At 37.7% G+C, this 19,198-nt stretch overlaps 1 protein-coding gene and 1 long non-coding RNA gene across 2 annotated transcripts in view; one reads left to right on the forward strand and one right to left on the reverse strand.

The window, feature by feature from the left end:
* Nucleotides 1-6,065, forward strand: part of LOC115926589 — a 30,105-nt gene extending 24,040 nt beyond the window's left edge. Inside the window, exon 2 of the long non-coding RNA XR_004065143.1 lies at nt 5,370-6,065. This is a non-coding gene — a long non-coding RNA (uncharacterized LOC115926589). The remainder of the gene's footprint in view (nt 1-5,369) is intronic.
* LOC585317 (ribosomal protein S6 kinase-related protein) overlaps nt 1-11,164 on the reverse strand; it is an 86,588-nt gene extending 75,424 nt beyond the window's left edge. Inside the window, exons 1-2 of the mRNA XM_030991413.1 lie at nt 10,833-11,164; nt 5,353-5,544 (exon numbers count right to left, since the gene is read on the reverse strand). Of these exons, the coding sequence (XP_030847273.1) occupies nt 5,353-5,544; nt 10,833-10,895 (255 nt within the window). The 5' untranslated portion in view covers nt 10,896-11,164. The remainder of the gene's footprint in view (nt 1-5,352; nt 5,545-10,832) is intronic.
* Nucleotides 11,165-19,198: the final 8,034 nt, after the last annotated feature.

The raw sequence follows: 19,198 nt of genomic DNA on the forward strand, positions 1-19,198 counted from the left end.
GTTTTCCCATTCATTACAGAATCAATGCCATGTTGTGCCAAGAAATGTATCCTTTTGAATGGCATGGAATGCCAAAAGAATGCACTGTGATCTTTGTACGATATATTGTGTGCATTTCAGATTAGTAAGCTTACTTTTCTCACATTAATCAAAAACACAAATAAAACGGGAGTGTTCTGTCTGCAATTCTTATAAAAAATAATATGATAAACTTTAAGTCCCTATTCCCTAAGGAAATTTTAATATAATACTAAGTAAATAATATATGAAATATATATGTAAGTTGTTAAAGAATTGCATTGTTATGAAGTGTTTTTTGTGGACAGAATCATAGATTCATTTCAATATTACAATATTTCTTTCTTCTCTTTTGCTTGAATAAATAGGAACGTTTAATAAGTGCAAAATTGAATATTTGATTCATGATTCTAAATTTCATACATATGTTTCTATGTTTAAATACCAAGCAAATACCGGTAAGTAAAATATGCCCTTTTCACTTCATAAATTAGAAATATTTGCTTGCAATCTGTTTCTCTCACTTTTCTGCCTCCCTTTCTTTTCCAATTCTTTTGAAAGTAACTTGTACTATGAGGTTTAATGCCCCGGCATGTAGGCCCACGTGAACCTTATTCATGAGTAATGTTTCCTTTTTATGCAAACAATGAAAGTTTTCTTACAGATCATGTGACTTGACATAGATTAAAGAGATTATGCTTTTTCTCTTTTTTCTTACCAATTACAATTCTTACATAGTGAGTGATATGATTAAAAGAGTGCTATATATAACTTCAAGGGATTACTCTACGGTAGTTGAACTTCAACCCAGCCCCTTATGGTACTCTCAGCCGCCCAATATCTGCACAGGCAGTGCCCTATCGTAAGATCTGTCCATGGTGTAAAGAGTTTCTGTTATAGAGGTAAAAGTTGTTCCCCTTGTAAGCCCCAACCCCTGTGCATGGACTTCCTTCCTTGTTCCTCCCATGATAACCTAAGTGAGACCTACAATGTAGGTGAAATAGAAACCATAATTTGATCTATGTTCACAGAATCCCAGGTCATTTCTCTCTTCATGGTTGTTCTGATTTCATACACTGTTTAAAGGTACTATGTCCCATTTGCAGGCCAAAAATAATGAAAAAGTTAAATGTCTAATGCATTTGAAAGATAATACTAATTTAGAACTTCCCTAAAAAAGGTGGGGCTTGAAAATGTCTTCAAGTGAGAAAATGACGACTATTAGTTGTCAAATCGACTTTAGAGCTATAGAGCCCAAAAGTAATAGTCTTGATTTTCAGACAATTGTACCGAATGGTCATACGTTTTATGCTGCGCAAAGATTCAATCCGTTTAATCTTGGCCATCACAAGAAGTGGGTTATTGATGTAGACAAATGCTCATGTATCCTTTACAACTCTTTTCATGTATGTTATTAACAAAGAAGGAAAGAAGCCAGTCAGTCACTCAATAGTGTCTGACAGTGAAGTCTAGCAAGTAAACGGGTTTCCTTGCATAATTTGAATATGAGGACACTGCTAACGTTTAAATTTCACAGATAGGACATACATGACATATTCATAATTCCTTCAAAGTTCTACAGAATTTGAGGTTGGCTGCAAAAGGGACATAGTACCTTTAAAGGGAAATCCTTCAAACTTAAGTGTACCCTATATGCGTACAAATGTAGCTGTGCAAAATATCACTACGAAAGATAACTAATACTACATGTACACTAACTAAGATCACAGTCACCCATTATAAAGACGAGTTGGTTATCTGAAAATGTGTCATTAAATTGTTTGAAATAATCATATGAAAGATTTGTTTCCATATCTTGTCATAATTTTGAAAGCTTTACAAAATAATAAATCTACTGCAATCAAACAATTTAATCTATTGAAATGGAATACAAAGCAAAATAATAAAGTAATATCCCCCCCCCCCCCCCCCCATCCAACATGATTGGGTCCATGTGACTTCAATCGTTATTGAAATTGAATTCTTTTGTGTTCCATATTTCATGGTAAAGATTAACAGCAGACAAATGAAATAGAAGAAGAGTTAGATGGAGGGAGAGAGAGAGAAAGATAGAGGGGGAGAATTATCAAACGTGAGGAAGAGGATATGCTGAGTGAAGGGAAAATAGTGCTAAAGAATACAGGTACACAAATAGTCGCCTTTGGATAAAATGTTTCTGGCGCTAACATGATATTCTTTTACAGAAGCCATGACCGTTATTAATATTTTCTCCCCAGAATCATGCGTTGGTTGGTTTCTCCTCTCCTCGATATCAATCTAATAATAACTTGTTATGACCACTAGAATGCACAGCCCCTAAATCCAGGAGTCCTTTGTTGACATTATCAAGTTTCTTTTGTGAAGGCTATTAACCCAATAAAAATCTCATAATATTGCAGTGTCAATATAACAGGTTTACCATATCATCCACTGTTTACATTAGATTTCAACTTCGGTAGTACTTCCCTGACTGACATACAGGTATAAATTAATGCTGACAGTATGTGTATTAGTCGGAAGTATTGCATACATGTACATGTAGTTTTCACTTTAGACTCCAGATCAAAATACACAAGTGAAGCCTTTAAGTAAATAGTTCTTGTAAAACAATGTATCTTCTTTCCAATCTTCAGCCAAGTAACACATGTACATGTACATCTACCTGACCTTAAAAATAGGGGATCAACCTTGACAGGCCAATGGCCTTTGTTGATCCCTCACATCCTCCACCCTTCATCCTAATTATTTCACAGTACAATGTAAATGAATGTTTTTTTTTATATATTTAAATTGTTTTAATTTATAATGATTTGTTTGTATATCTTTTGATGTGATTTTAAAGTGATGTGAAATAAATTGAATACTTAAAGAAGAACAGTTTACAGGTGCATTGAACAAAATAGATGATAAAGTAATAACTGATTTGTAGTTCGAAAACGGCTTTTTAATTTCAATCTTTAGATCAAAGTCTTTCAGAGCATGTTTTAATATGTATTTAAAATGTATGAGTGGTATACAGGTATTACATTCACTGGAATTAATGTTGCAGAAGTATGTTTTACAGAACATTCAAGAACTGCCTTGTCAAAGTGCTCAAGTGTTTCAAACATGGTTATACATTACATAAACTAATAGCCAATTTTCAATTTGTAGTTGTCTGAATATTCATAGAAAATGCATAAAATGTTATGCTAAATCAACACAGCAGATTACATTAACATTTGCTGTCATGATCTAGATGTATTACAAAGAAGGTATTGCCTAGATTCTACATGTATATCAGGTATTCAGGAAAGTGGTATTTCCTTAGTACTTTGTAGACCCTGGATGTTTATGAAACTAAGCTACAAACAACACACTGTGATCATTATACCTACATTCCTAGGTAAAATGTATTTTTTAAATTTGTTTTGGGGTATTAAAAAGGAAGATTTTGAATGATAAAAGCTTTACTATTCCATTCCCCCTCTTTCTAACAAAGAAAATTGTAGCAAAAATCCTTCATTTAAAAAAAAAGGAAAAAAAAGAAGGAACAAAAATTGTCTATAGGCATTTGCAAAGAATGTGTTCATATAAATAAAAAAATATATGTACAATATAAGGGTGAATGCTGCCATGAAAAGAATAATAAAAAGAGAAGGGGAATGATTTATTCAAAAACTCTGACGAGAAAGAAAAAAAAATTGATTGATGAACTGGTCACTGAGATGATTTATCAATCAATCTGTGTTCAAGCAATAAAGGCCTGTGTGGCATCAAAGCAAACATGTACGTTGTCTCAACTGATTGTGTTTTAAAGAAGCATTATATTCTGATAATACTCTGTAAGGCATATGGAGTAGGAGGGGATTGAATTCACAAAGCAATGCCTTCAAGGCAAGAAAACAGAGGATTGTTGAAGGGTAAGGGCGGAAATGAGGCTTACCACAAGCCAGGTTCAATGCAATTACACCTAACGTTGAGATACTGGGTTCGTTCGGTCCGTGAACTTGTTAACTTCAGTGGAACTCGCTTAATTTAATAAGCACATGGACTTCCTCGCCTGTGCAAGATCAAACTTAAAGAGAAGATTTCCTCCTCCGTTCCTTTTCTTCAAGATTGGGTATAATTAGGCAGTCTAAATTTGCTATTTCTTCCCAATTGCTGCATTTACAGTATTTCTGCTCGGTTATCCTTCTTCTATTCAAGACTTAATCTAAAGTATATTTATTTAAGTAACACACTCATATAAACTCATTATATACAGGTGTACAGTATGTGAGATTAATATAAAGCTGTTGATATTACATTATATTTTATTTTCTAGTTGGGTTCAGAATGGTAACGAAATAAAGATCCAATACACAGTTCCCAAGGCTGCATTGGAGTAGGACAACATTTCTTGCCTGCTTAGATTGTAACTGATTACTTTACACAGTTTAATATCAACAGGATTCCTTCAATTACAAACATAAGAAATAGACGCCTTCCTGCGTGCTACAAGTGTATGAAAGTTGTACATGAATGTGCATCGTACCTTTATGGGTATGTGAAATTAGATTAGGTTCCACCCGTCTGGTGTTTTTTGGGTGTGCCTCCTGTCTAGGAATTTCTGCTCATAATCTTTAACTTGAGCTGTAGGGTACTAGAAGAAATGTGGTCCTTTCAGATATTCTCTATCAGACCCTCATCACTTTCTTCCCAAATCATGAATTCTGGGATTCATTGACTACCATGTTTACTGACCAACTTCTTGATCGCCAATAAACTTGGGATTATTAGGTCCTCCTTGCAGAGGTAATTTTCAACGCTCCCAAGTTTCTGTTCTAGGCATTCTTATACATGTACATGTACTTGTCATATTCAAACCCTGAGAGCTTCATGTTATGGATTATAAATCTACACTGTAGACTCTCTCAACTTTCTAACTTGAACTTTGCATTACCAGCCACTTGAAAAATCACATACATGTAGGATGACAAAGTAAATTTTAGTGTACATTTAATATGAGCTCCATAAAGTTTTAGCTTGAAAATATCTTGACATTTATTTTGGAAGATTTGTCAAATGTCATAACGGCCAGAGAAGGTGAAAATTGTATGTTGCCCAAGAGGTTGCTGCAATGGCATTAATGGACTTCACTCGTTTCCAGTCCTGCTTGACTGTTTCTCTATATAAAGATTGTACCTTAACCCTTTCAATCCCATTTGCAGCAGGTCATACTCAACTTTAATAGTGAAAAGATTTTAATCCTTACGTTACAATCAGCCATTCTTATGGACGTTCTGAAGAACAGCCATCAGGCTTTAGTGGGTTTCACCATGATAAAATAAATCAGATGCACTATTCTCTTACCTTATATTCCTGTTCAGCGCTGCGTGGATTCACTTCATACTCGGGTAAGAACATAGCCTCACTCTGAGGCACCGGCCAGGTGGTCCTTGACGCCAGGTAAGGGTCTGTGAGCGAGACTACACTCCTTCTTCTCCTGGATGTCCGCGACCATATCCTCTGGAAGCTGTGGTCACTAGAACTCCGGCTTGGGATCTGCAAGACAGAGGAAAAAACAAGGGGATTGCATTTGGAGTCAATTATCTTTTGTTAACATGGAAACTATCTACCTGCAGTGTTTCCCAAGTGACAGAAAATGACCTGGAATTAGGTGTAGTAAATTTTTAATTAATATTTCAAAGAAAATTATCATCAAAAGTTGTAAGATTCAATCGTTCTCAATTCTAAGTCATTTGAATGAAACTGCACAGAACATATTACATTGAAACATTCGTCTGACACCTATTAAGGTATAATCCAAAATGATTCATAAAATTGACAGTATTCAGAATGATATTGATCTCTGTGATCTAACATGAATGTTGTTGCGAAACCTGTGCTTCCTGTCACAACTCAAAAGTTACTACTGTGAAAATAGATTCATTTGCAGATGAATCATGTCCGAGACACATTATTTGCTTTTGACAGCCAATAACTTAAGGCTTGTATATTCCTTCCCTGACATAGCAACAACTAAATTAAAGGAAACTCTCATCTGTGCTTGCAGAGATCATAAATAGAAGTGTCTTAAAATAATAAGTAATCAGGAGTTCTGGGATTTAGAAACATTGATGAATGTGAATACATTGGTAAAGGGATCTTTTCTTTTGCTTCAAATTTTTTTTTTTTTTTTTTTAAACAGCAGGTATGCAGGTTCACTTGTACCGTCCTCACAATAACATGTAATTTACAGTATATAGAATGCACTAGATAAACATGCACATATATTTGCCATCTAATTCATTCCAACTAGGAAGATTTGTCTAGTAGACACTCTTTTCAATTGATCTAGCAATGGTCCATCCAACTCGATGCGACAATTCCGGCTTCTCAATTTAAATCAATGAGGCAGGAAAGGAAATTGATTCTACATGTGCAGCGGATCAGTCAACTGTACAACTGGGTCGGTCATTTGGAAAGAATACAGCACTATCAATAAGTATGGGTGGAGAGGGCAAAGACAAATGCACTTGTTATTTTTTTAAAGTCAATATTGGAAGTTATAGCAAAAGTGAAGGGTTTCATAAAACAGAGAATGGGTGAGAGCTACATGTCCAGGAAGGAGAATTATACTGACATTCTGACAATTATTATTTAGGGGAAAATATAAAAGTAGAGATTAAACAATCTTAAGAAATATCTGTTTAATTTAGCTAAGTTATAATTGATTACCATAACCTTTCATGTATGTACCTTTCTTATTGCACTCTGTATAAATGTATCATGTACGTATTTCATCTTTTGCACAAGCTGCGCCTTGAGCATTTGACTGTCAAGTGGATTTGGCGCCTTATAAATCTTATGTATTATTATTATTATTTATTAAAGTATAATGAAATTAATTGAGAAATATAAGTAAAACTCTGGATAAGGCAGTAGTTACATGAACTGCATATTATAAGCAATACAAAGTTAGAAGATGTAATAGTAGAACTATTTGAAAAGGAGGGTTAGTAGTAGTAGTAGTCGTAGTAGAAGTAGTAGTAGTACCCTATATATCAAGTTAAATTTGTATCCAAATTACTATGAAATCAAGTGTATTTGTTTAGTTTTACTTCAAACAAATCAATTCTGATGGAAGTAGAACTGTGAGTGATTTAGTCTTATAGAAGGATATCCAGTCTGGAAGCCGACACTTACTCCTGTTTCCTACATCCACGTACAGTAGAAATCTATCAAGTTTGTTACTACAATGTAAACACAGCAAGACACCGCGAGTAACTCTCTCCCTAATTATAACGTGCACCTGATTTGACTGAATGAAAATTAGTGGGAAAACTAGTAGCAGATGTTACTGTTTCTTACATGTGATTGTATGTGAGGGTGACTATCAGAAGAAATAAACTACATAAACAGGTGTATATTACACAGGTCAGGCCATGGAGAACTTGGAGTCACAAAATTATACAATAATGTACTGCACAAGAGGCATCTCAATGAAAAATACTTTATTTGCAAAATATTCTCTTTTCTCAACATCCCGAGTCTGCTGAAGAAAAAAAATCATAATTGCAGGCACCGCATTTCAATATCCATGAATGTAATTTGTCATCTTCTTTTAATCAAAGTAAATATCCATCATAATTGATAAGGTTAAAAATGATTAAATAGGAAACACACCTAATGAACTGTGAAATTGGAACGACTATAATGGTCAAAAGGAAGTATAAACAGCTTACCGGTACCTGATTTCTCATGCATTATTTAATTGTTATCCGGATATGCATCTTTTATTAAAATTACAATAGAGTGATACAAACAAGTTTACTGTTTGGCTTATTAATTGTCAAGCTGTATTCTGATATTAACAATGCCATGATCCTGAACAAATTGTACACTTGTTACAGTAGTTCCATAGACATACATAGTGGGGGAAGTCTTTTTAAATGTTATTTTAAAGAGAACAGAACTTAAATTGGCATTTATGCACCTACAGGTACATGTAAGACACCTCCTACTTTTTGAAGCATTGTAATTACACTCCTACATATAATCCCCTTTAAAAGTGGGTGGAACAACAAGACTTTCATCCCCCCACCCCCCCCCCAACACTTTTTTCCACAAACATACTGAAACACGGTACTGTTACAATGTATGCAGTTTCTTTAACTAGACACAGCATGAACTCTCTAATGCACACTGCTAATGGTGGATTTACATTTTTTCCAGGATTGAAAAAACTGTAAAGCTCCACTCATAAATATGCTCAACCCTTCCTATCAGGGATAAGATCACAGTTGTATGCCCTAAAGCCAATTTCCTTTTTCATAAACCTTTATATTATAATGCATACTGACATCAAACACAAATAATTGTAAAAGGTATAGAAAATTGAACAAATTCTGCAATCCCCTGTCAATTGTAGCAAAGATGTCAGGTAAAATTACAGCCCTGCAAGTGAACCCGTTTTTCAAATAGAGAGAAAAAGCTTTTCCATTAAGGTGTAGTATTGCATGGTACTTGCTACAAATTACAGGCATACAATACGCAGAGGTACTTCCAGGTACTTCCACTCTCTATATAATTGACAATTAAAATTCAATTCAAGTCACCTGTAGTCCTCATGTTTCATTCAATATTCAAGAGTTCTTGGGAATAATATAAATGTTTCTTTCTGGAAATGTTAAATGGACTGATATCAATCTCTCAAGAAGAGTAGTACCGGTAATTGTAAATTTAGAGTATTATGGCACATGGGGGAGAAAAAAGTAGCTTCCTGCAAGAAAGGCTCTACAAATAATTATCTGTGTGTTATACAGACACTACATACATGTATATATCTTGTTTTGTTTTACTGCACCGTTCATCTTTTATTTTTTTTATTTTTTTTGAGGTGGTTAAGAACCTCAGGTTGACCATGAACAAGGCTTATATTAATCTTACACATTAAAAGGATCGTTTAACAATGTTAAATCTGAGATGCACGGTCCTACGTGTTCTCAATATATGGTGTCACATTGAAGCCCTAAAAAAATTGCGCTTCAAAATGACCAAGAAGTGCCTCAAAAAATTAAAAACCTTTGAGTGACCGGTTTTACCATACTCGTTTTCTCCAATACAGGTAGACTGTAGTGTTACGAAAACCGTTTGGCAAACGCAAAATTTTATTTCGATTTTCAATCATAAATATCTTGATAATCAGACAGGCGATCGGCTTGTAAAAGTCATGGGGCTCCTGACTGACCTAAAGGTTTATAATTATCATTGCAGCATGAGCTAAATCAAGGATTTTTTTTAAAGGATCTACAACAAAGTATTTAAACCGGATCCCTTTAAGAGATATGTATGCACACATGATGAACAAATGGGAAGACCTACAAGAGCTACTCTTGTACGTTGTATAGAGAAAGTCTAATCATCTGGATTAGCAGGTGAAACTCCTGTAATGATAGGCTTTACCAGGTAAGCATGAAACTTCTTAAGGTGGTATTTTTCAATCCATACTTAACACAAATGTATTTGGCATCCCATTAGGTATTGTACATACTGTATATAAATTTATCTTTTTTTAAAGAAAAATCCCTTCTACATGACTATGAGTATGATGAGCGACACTACTTGTCAATTTCTCACCATGCAGGTCACATTGCTATTGGGCAATACTAAACCTGGTAATACATCTGGGTACACACACACGAACACATATTCATTTGAATGCATGACACAGGTGGTCAGATTAGAGAGGATATAAATATGGAAACTTGCTAGTTGCTCATTTGAACAGAAATGTGAGAATTGTTGGATTTGTATTTCAAAAAAGTGCACACGCAGTATGTCAAAACAATCACAAATTATCACAGACAGTATGTTCTCTCTGGAGCCAAAAGGGCACTAACTCTGTGTTCAACTATACATATAATACCGTTCTGGCTCCAAACATACATTATTCTATTCAAAGCTGTCAGACTCTCAAACATTGAGTCATTTTCAATTTCCTAATTAAAATATATAAATAAATACACCTCATAAATTTAAATAATAGTATGATGCCACCATCATCTTACTTTCATGAGTCAATAGTGTTTCATTCACATTTTCACTTTTTCACTGGAATCATACACAGCAGTATGCATTTCCATCATATTCTTGTTTTGAAAAGGTGTTAACACACCATGCACTATGCAGCTCTACCCAGAAATATCATTTCTTCTTCTTCTTTAAGATAATCTGCCTCCTTCAATACTGAAGATTCTTGCAAACGCCGTATACTCGGCCTGGACCTGGTTGGGGTATGTATGGGATATCATATATTTAATACAAAACTAATGAACACAGCCTATAATAAACTAATGAACACAGCCTATAATAAATTAATACAGCAATGTTGAATGTTGCTTCCCATTGCAAAAGAAATGTTATCAAAAAGATTTGTAAACAAATATGACTCGGAAGTCTGGGACAAATTTCATAACCATTTCTATCCCTTGTCTCCTCCTCAATCTCACTCTCACTGAGTTCATTTTAATTTTAAGTAGACCTAGACTAAAGTAAAGACTAGACTTCTTGAATAAAAGGAAAGAGTATCATGATAAGTATGACGTGCTGTTCCATAGGAATATTCATACTCCATAGCCTAGTTGAGCTCAAGAAGCTAGAAGTGGGCTTTGCTGAGGGCCAGAGTAGATGTCAGCGGCGCTTAGTAAAACCGTAGTACGAGCCTACCTGGCTCGGGTGGTCAACGGAACGTCAACAGCACTACCGGGCTAGCCTAGCGAGGGCGAGGTTACCAAACTCGGTGCTCGATTCAAGCATGAGTCACAAAAGAAATGAACATAAATACATACCGAACGTTGAGATTGCGAAGCAGATGATTGCCTACGTTGGCTCCGAGAATGTTTACCTCCCATTTTAGGTAATTAATTATATGCTGTTCTACATGATCACAAAGAATAAAGTTCACAACAGAATTGTGTCAGCAATATCAACAGTCACCTGTAACGTGGATAAACAAGATTGCTTCTACTGCACTGGCGCGGCATTGTGTACAATGCATGCATGCATGCAGAATCGACAGTACACAGTAGTACGACCGGAAAGCGCGCGCTAGTCCTGAAAAGCGCGTTCACATTACTGAAAACCACAACATCAATCTTGAATGAAAAATGGTGAGTGTGGGTGGGGTTCTAGGACAATTATCCCCCGGTGGGGTCACTCAATGTGACTTCCGGACCGCATGATCGTTACCAAAATCGCGGAAAAAGGGGTCAATTTCAAGCAATGTCCGCGGACAAAATATTACTCGAAATAAAGAAAATAGGGGTGCACAGGTGTCCCCGAAATTGATAAATAGGGTCAGGAAAAGGGAAAGAGAAAACCGGGAGGGAAAAGAGAAAACCGGGAAGAAAATTATCGGAGCCGAGTCTTGTCCTTGAAATATGGTAAAATAGGGGTAAATTTGCGAAAGTGTCCTAATACAATCTTATAAATAAGGGTATTCCAAAGTACGATTTTGTCCTTGTTTTGACGTAAAAAAGGGGGTTAAATTTCACAAAATGTCCTTGAAATTGACCGCAAAAGGGGTTATATGCATTGGTGGTAACGGTCATACGTGTCACTCTTTGCAGGGGAGTGACCCCACCGGGAATTATCCCCTTGACAAATTGACAATCACCCCCCCCCCCCCCCCCCCCCCCCGAGGACATACCCTGGAAAGTTACCCCTAGGGCCGGTGTGACCGCGCCGTTTGTCCTACCAGTTTCGTTTGTCCGTCGGACATTTTCTGCTCGCACGGATCCGAGGCACGGATCGTCCGAGGGACGATCCGTGCGGTTTGCTATCCGCACAGTCTGTCCTCATATTGTTTTACGTGTATATTTGATAAAAGGAAGCAACTCGGTAAATCATGTGGTAGACATTTTTTCTAGAAATTACATTATAATAACTCTCTACAATTTTTTTAAAGCAAATGGGCCAGTCTTTTTGAAAGTAGAAGTGAATATTTTATTTAAAACCCCGGTTTAAAACCTTTATTCTATGAATATCGGCCCCACAACTGTTGTAATCGATTATACTTTTGTACGTGGCTTCGTTCTTCAACCAACTCACTACTAGTATACTCGTGATCCAGGCCCCGCCCCCAAGTATTTGGGGGCGTTTCGAGGTTTAATGAAGGAGTTAAATGGGAAATAAAGTGATTAAAAATGTGGTTGAAAGTGAGTGGGGGGAGCAAGGGTGTCGATTTGTATCCGTGGTTGGGGGGATGATAGGTGCCAAAATATTTTCGGCAATGGATCAAAGCAATCAAGAGGTAGAAGCGTGTGGCAGGTTGCACCCCTCCCCAAGGGCGTAGCCAGGAGAGTTACAGAGCGCGCAAAGCGCGCTCCCTAGGGGGTTGGGTGCAGGGAGGGCCCTCCCCCGCGAAGAGCTGAAGCTTTGACGTTTCATTAACTTATTAGGGAAAGAAGACGATTCGTTGGACCGTTCTCGACTCTTAATCCTTGTTTGTATCAAGTTCCCCTTCCTCCGCGCGTTGCGCGGAAGCTCTGACGTTTTATTAGATTATATTATTGAAGAAAGAAGACGATTTCATGTACCATTCTCGACTCTTAATCCTTAATGTTTGAATCAAGCTCCCCTTCCTCGGCGCATAGCGCGGAAGCTCTGATGTTTCATTAGATTATTAAAGAAAGAAGACGTTTCGATGTACTATTCTCGACTGTTAATCCTTATCTGAATTCAGTTTCCCCCCTCCCGCGCGCGGAAGCTTTGACGTTTCATTAAATTATTAGAGAAGGAAAACGATTCGTTGTATCGTGTCCATGTCTGAGTGCAATTCGCTCCCGCCCTCCCGCGCGGAAGCTTTGACGTTTCAATAAATTATTACTCTTAATCCTTGTCTGTATTCATTTTCGCCCATCCAGCGCTAAGCGCGGAAGCTTTATCGTTTCATTAAAATATTAGAGAAGGAAGACGATTCGTTGTACCGTGTCCTTGTTTGAGTGCAATTCGCCCCTGCCCTCCCGCTCGAAGCGCGGAAGCTTTGACGTTTCAATAAATTATTAGAGAAGGAAGACGATTCGTTGTACCGTGTCCTTGTCTGAGTGTAATTCGCTCCCGCGCGAAGCGCGGAAGCTTTGGCGTTTCAATAAATTATTAGAAAAGGAAGACGATTAGTTGTATCGTGTCCTTGTCTGAATTCAGTTTTTCCCCTCCCGCGCGAAGCGCGGAAGCTTTGACGTTTCATTTGTTTATTACTCTTAATCCACGTCTGAAATCACTTTCGCCCATCCCCCGCGTGGCGCGGAAGCTTTCACGTTTCATTAAATTATTAGAAAAAGAAGATGATTCGTTGTATCGTGTTCTTTGACGTTTCATTTAATTATAACTCTTAATCCTAGTCTGAATTCAGTTGCCCCCCTACCGCGCAAAGCGCGGAAGCTTTGCCGTTTCACTAAATTATTAGAGAAAGAAGACGATTTGTTGTACTGTTCTCTATATTAATCCTTGTCTGATTTCAGTTTCCCCACATGATGTATGGAACGTTCGTTCGCAAATCTTTGCATGCACAGCCCGAGTGGATGGTAGCATGTTATTCCCCGGCAGTGCTTGTCGCAATAGCTTCTGGAAAGGAATTGTATAGTACTGTTAGTGTTAACGGCCACTATTTAGGCCCATTAGTGACTATATAAAATCGATATGCTCTTCCTGGCTATTTCTTCCTGGCTGTTGCAAACTGACATATTACCAATTGGTAATATGTCAGTTTGCAACAGAAATGGAGAAACGCGAATTTTGTTGAAAATCATGTGATATCACGAACATTAATATGAAATACGCCAGTGACATAGGCCTACATCAGCTTTTCAATAAAACATAAATAAGTTGTGACATAATAATAATTCTCCAAAAATGAATTTTTTAAAGGAAATATCAGGAAATAAAATGAGTGATTTTTTTTAAAGGGTGAACGGAAACAACATAACAACTAGTGAACTATCTTATAAGTCATACTAATGTCCGAAAATCTTTCTCCTTGTCTCCGATCTCATCACGAATTTGTCACAGAGTTCATTTATGTTTACACTGTCCAGGATTGTCTGATGTTGCAGATTGCTACTTTTGCGCTTCGCGCTTAACATTTAGCTCGTTGCTTTTTAACGCTGCGTCTTTGCATCTGGCGCACTGCATTTCTATGATGCTGTTGATTGAACAAAGTGAATAAATTCATAAATTCCTGATGAAGCCGTATGAACGAGACTTCAATTTATTCTTGTCTCATATATACGGTTGTCTCATTTACTTCGTATATATGTATGTATTATGAAAATGAGATAACAAAATGTGTATATTGACGGTCATCTTGCAAGTAATATCCATTAACTACTCTTATCGGGCTCTCATCATTATTTTTTTTTAATTTTTTTTTAAGGTTAATTATTGGGGGATGATTGTACAGGCCACCCCCCCCCCCCCCCCCACCCACTTGAAATATTGGGGGGGGGGATATATCCCCCCCCCCCCCCCCCCCCCGGATCGACACCCATGCTCTCTCTCTCTCTCTCTTTCTTTCTCTCTTTTGCGGGTGGAAGGGGGAGGGGCCAAGGCCCACTCGCCCCACCCCCTGTATCCGCGCCTGGCAAAAGTAACAATTAAGTTTCCTTTATTTTAATTGTGAACCTCTTAAAATCGGCATTAATTTCATAACCTATATGGCGGTCGCGAAATTACAAGATCTTGGGGCAACGTACACGGTCAAAGGAACAAAGTGACAGAGCTTTCGAAAAATTCAACCCTCGAATAAAGTAATTTCTGATTTGATTTACAATGCATATTTAATGGGGTATTATATTAATGTTTTTCTTCCTTTATTCCCCTCTCAAATGTCGTCCGTGGCCCTTGCCCCCTCTGTACATCCTATACACACTGGTGACCAATACATTTTTTTTTAAACCATCAGCGTACTATACCGAACACGGAGTAAGCTTTTTAAACCATCATCAATTCTTAAGCTTTTTGAAATTTCGATCGGATATTGCACCAAATTGATACGAATGATCTTTTTAGGTTAAAGTGGAAAAAACAAACAATAGTGGCCAAAACGGTGTAAATTTATCAAATACGATTGATTGTGTTTGAATCAGCACCCGCTTAATTTACATAGAATTCGGGTGCCGATCAAAACCTGTCCATCAATATTCATTGACTCTGAATAAAATTTCGAACTAATGTTGCCCTCCCCTCCTCCTCTTTAAAAAAATGATTCGATGGTCATGTTTGGACAAAAAGTGACCAATATGACCAGAGCGGCATGAGTATAGATTATATAAGAGTGGTATATTTGTGGATGCAGTGCAATATTTTACCAAGGGTGCTTATTGTTTTTAAAAATAATCTTCCCCACTATGAATTCTGATTAATTACATTACGAACAACACATTTGAGTTTGTTACAGAGGTTAATCACATTAATGGCCAATTTTGGTCAAAGTGGGCAAATGACGGGAGTGCCTGGTCAAAATGGTGCAAAATTAATTTAATGGGGTGGATTTAATCTGGAATCAGCACCTATTTCTATATAATAGTTTGGTGTGCATGAAGCCTATATTAGTTCTGAGTGACACAAATGACAATTTATTTGCCAAAAAGTGTCCAAAATAACCAACTTTAAGAGTTAGGTCATTAAGACATTGGAATCAGCATAAAGTGATTTACCTGAATCCCTTTCCCATCATGGCAAATCTTGCTTGATTTGAGGCCAATCGAATTCCTCCATGCTTACTGAAATTTCGAGTTTGTTATTGAAATCGAGTGCATCATCAAAAAATGACAATGGGTAAATGTGGCCAAATGTGGTGTGAACTGTGTAGTTCATGTAATGCTATGTTCTGCATGGTATAGGTGACATAATATAGGTCCACCAACCAGCCCACATATTGATGTCGAAACCCATGCACCCACTTCTGACTGAATATTTCGCCGGATTATGGTCAAAAATATACACTGTCGCTCATAAAGGTGGAATATTTTTTTTAAATTCCAATTTATGGAATTATTTTAAAAATAATTTAAAAATAATAGATCTAGATAATAGTATACATTCTCAGATTTTATTGATTAATAATTTGCCAATGTGTGTTTTGCGTGACTGCTAAAGCATGTGTATCCTACTATGCTTATCAACTAGGGACCTATGCCCTTAAGTCATAAATGACAGTAATGAGATTAATGCCCCACAAAAGGGCACTAATATAGCACATCGACACGGTTTTGATCCTGGGGCTCACAGTTACGAGGCCATTGCTTTGTCACTGAACCATGACTGTACGCACCGGGGCTAGGGTAGGGGGCAGTTTCCATAAATTAAAAAAACCGCAGAAAATGCATTAAATTTTCAATAATTTATTGAATTTGACCCCGGTGCCTAACATAAAAAAAAATTATGTGTGCCCATGCCTTGAGCCATAATGCATGGCCGTCCAGAGTATTTTTTTATGTTGGGGATCGGGGTAAAATGCAATAAACTATTGAAAATTTATTGCATTTTCTGTGTTTTTTTTTTATTTATGGAAACTGCCCCCTACCCTAGCCCCCGCTGCGTATAGTCATGGTTCAGTGACAAAACAATGGCCTCGTAACTGTGAGCCCCAGGATCAAAACCGTGTCGATATGCTATATTAGTGCCCTTTTGTGGGGCATTAATCCTCATTACTGTCATTTATGACTTGAGAACGTAGGTCCCCTAGTTAATAAGCATAGTAGCATACACATGTTTTAGCCGTTCCTCAAAACACACATTGGCAAGTTATTATTCAATAAAATCTGAGAATGTATACTATTATCTATATCTATTATTTTTAAATAATTTTTAAAATAATTCATTAAATTAGGGTAAAAACTAAAATATTCCACCTTTATGAGCGACAGTGTAATACGAATGCCATTTTGGGCCATAAGTTACCATATGACCACATCGTGGTTGATCGATGGGGGTCAATCTGACCACTTTTTCTAGCATCATGCTGGGCACACTCTTACCCCTCTTAAATCTCCTTTGCTGACAATAACGATTGGAAAATGCAAATTCTGAAATCAACATGTTTACAAGTTATTGTCTCAAAGTAAGTGATGGGGATATATCAAAGGTACTAGATCACTTTAACATAGGAAACATTAAAAATCACTTGTAAAACTAATACTACGATTTATACCATATCTTCAAATATTAGTCTCACCTCCCTGAATAAACTGACGGTGAACCGTGCATGTGCCCTCTATAGACAGTGGCGGATCCAGGGGGGGCCGAAACGGCCGCGGCCCCCCCCCCCCCCCTATTGGCAGCGCAAAAAAAAAAAAAAAAAGAGGAAGAAAGAAGAGAAAAAAGAAAGGAGAAGAGGAGAAAAAAAAGAGAAGAGAAAAGAAAGGAAAAAAGACAGGAAAAAAGAAGAGAAAAGAAAAGAGACAGAAAGATAAAGAAGAAGCCCCCCCCCCCCCCCCCCCCCTCCCTCCCACTCCGGGGTCAGAGGGACCGAATTTATGTTCCCAAATTTCCGATAAAGAGTTACTTTTCATGCAACAAAGTCCGGCCCGTAATACACAAAAATCCGGCCCGTACTGACTTTACACACCGGAGATAGATGGGTGCTTTCAAAGAGAGGGAACATACATGTGCGTACTCTAGATAACACTGAGTAGGTGGGGGGGGGGGGGAAGAAAAGTCGGTGAGAAAGGGGGAAAGACAAGGAAAAGGAGCTAAGTAACAGTAACGACGAATAAGGGAAAACTGTAATCGGGAGATTTGGGGTCATTCCAGAAGGCTTGGCAAACGTTATTGAATAGAGGGGGGGGGGGCCGGGCCGGCCGCATACAATTTCGAGCCGCGGATTCAAAGTTAAATGTTAAGAACAGCCCCTGCGTTCATCAATCTTTAGAGAGAAATTTGAAAGGGGCAAAATATTTTGGTTTTCTTTTAAATAGAAGTTATATACTCAACAGTCAAATTTTAAATTAACGATAGGGTCGCTTCACAACTCTTATGTTGCCATTCATTTGGATTCAGCTCATAACAACTCGCTTGTGCTTGTATTTGAACTCATGTTGGTAGTAATCATAGACAGGGGCGGCAATCCTGGGCCCGATAGGGGACACGTCCCCCAGGAAATTTAGAAATATAGCTAGAAAGGAATATAGCGGAAAGAACGTACATATTGGGCTTAGGGATTTTCTAGAATGCATAATTTCAGCATTCAACATTGCAAAATCTCGCTGGTCGCTACGCCCCGGTCCTCGCCCGATAACACAAAACTTTCATTTCTACTAACCTTATTGTGTGCTATCACAATCATGATTGTTTCATTTTCCCTTTAAAGCAGGCGCGTGGCCAGGGGCGGTAGGGGCAGTAAGAGGACAAAGGACGAAAAAGGAGCAGACAATGAAACATTTTCGAAAATTCTGACAAGTCGAGAACGGTACAACGAATCGTCTTCTTTCTCTAATAATTGAATGAAATGTCAAAGCTTCCGCGCATCGTTCGGCAGGGGGGAGGGGGCAACAGAATTCAGACAAAGATTGGGAGTCGAGAATGGTAAAATGGTAAAATGAATCATCTTCTTTCTCTAATAATTTAATGAAACTTCAACATTTCCGCGCTTCGCGCGAGAGGGGGGAAACTGAATTCATACAAGGATTAAGATTCGAGAACGGTACAACGAAGAGTCTTCTTTCTCTAATAATTTAATGAAACGTTCAGCTTCTGCGCTTTCCACAGGAGGGGAAAAACTGAATTCAGAGAAGGATTAAGAGTCGATAATGGAATAACAAATCATCTTTTTTCTCTAATAATTTCATTAAACTATAAAAGGTAAAAGCTTCCGCGCTTTGCGTGGGAGGGGAAAACTGAATTCAGACAAGGAATACGAGTCGAGAATGGTACAACAAATCGTCTTCTTTCTCTAATAATTAATGTAAGGTCAAAGCTTCCACGGGCTGGAGGCTATAGCCCCCCCCCCCCGATTAAATGTCAAAAATTGTACCGGTATGGTGCTTCTAATCAGGCGCGGATCCAGGATTTCTTAGGGGGGGGCCCACTTTTTTTTTTGTCCGAAAAAAAATCGTAACGACTCAGCCAGCCGCTAAATAAGCGGGGGGGGGGGGTGGGGGGGGGGGGGGGGGGGGGGGGAAGAGGACACTTTTTTGTTTTTGGTCTCGAAATTTGA

The sequence above is a fragment of the Strongylocentrotus purpuratus genome, unplaced genomic scaffold, assembly GCF_000002235.5.
Source record: "Strongylocentrotus purpuratus isolate Spur 01 unplaced genomic scaffold, Spur_5.0 spur5_scaffold_2, whole genome shotgun sequence".
In the NCBI taxonomy this organism is placed as follows: domain Eukaryota; kingdom Metazoa; phylum Echinodermata; class Echinoidea; order Camarodonta; family Strongylocentrotidae; genus Strongylocentrotus; species Strongylocentrotus purpuratus.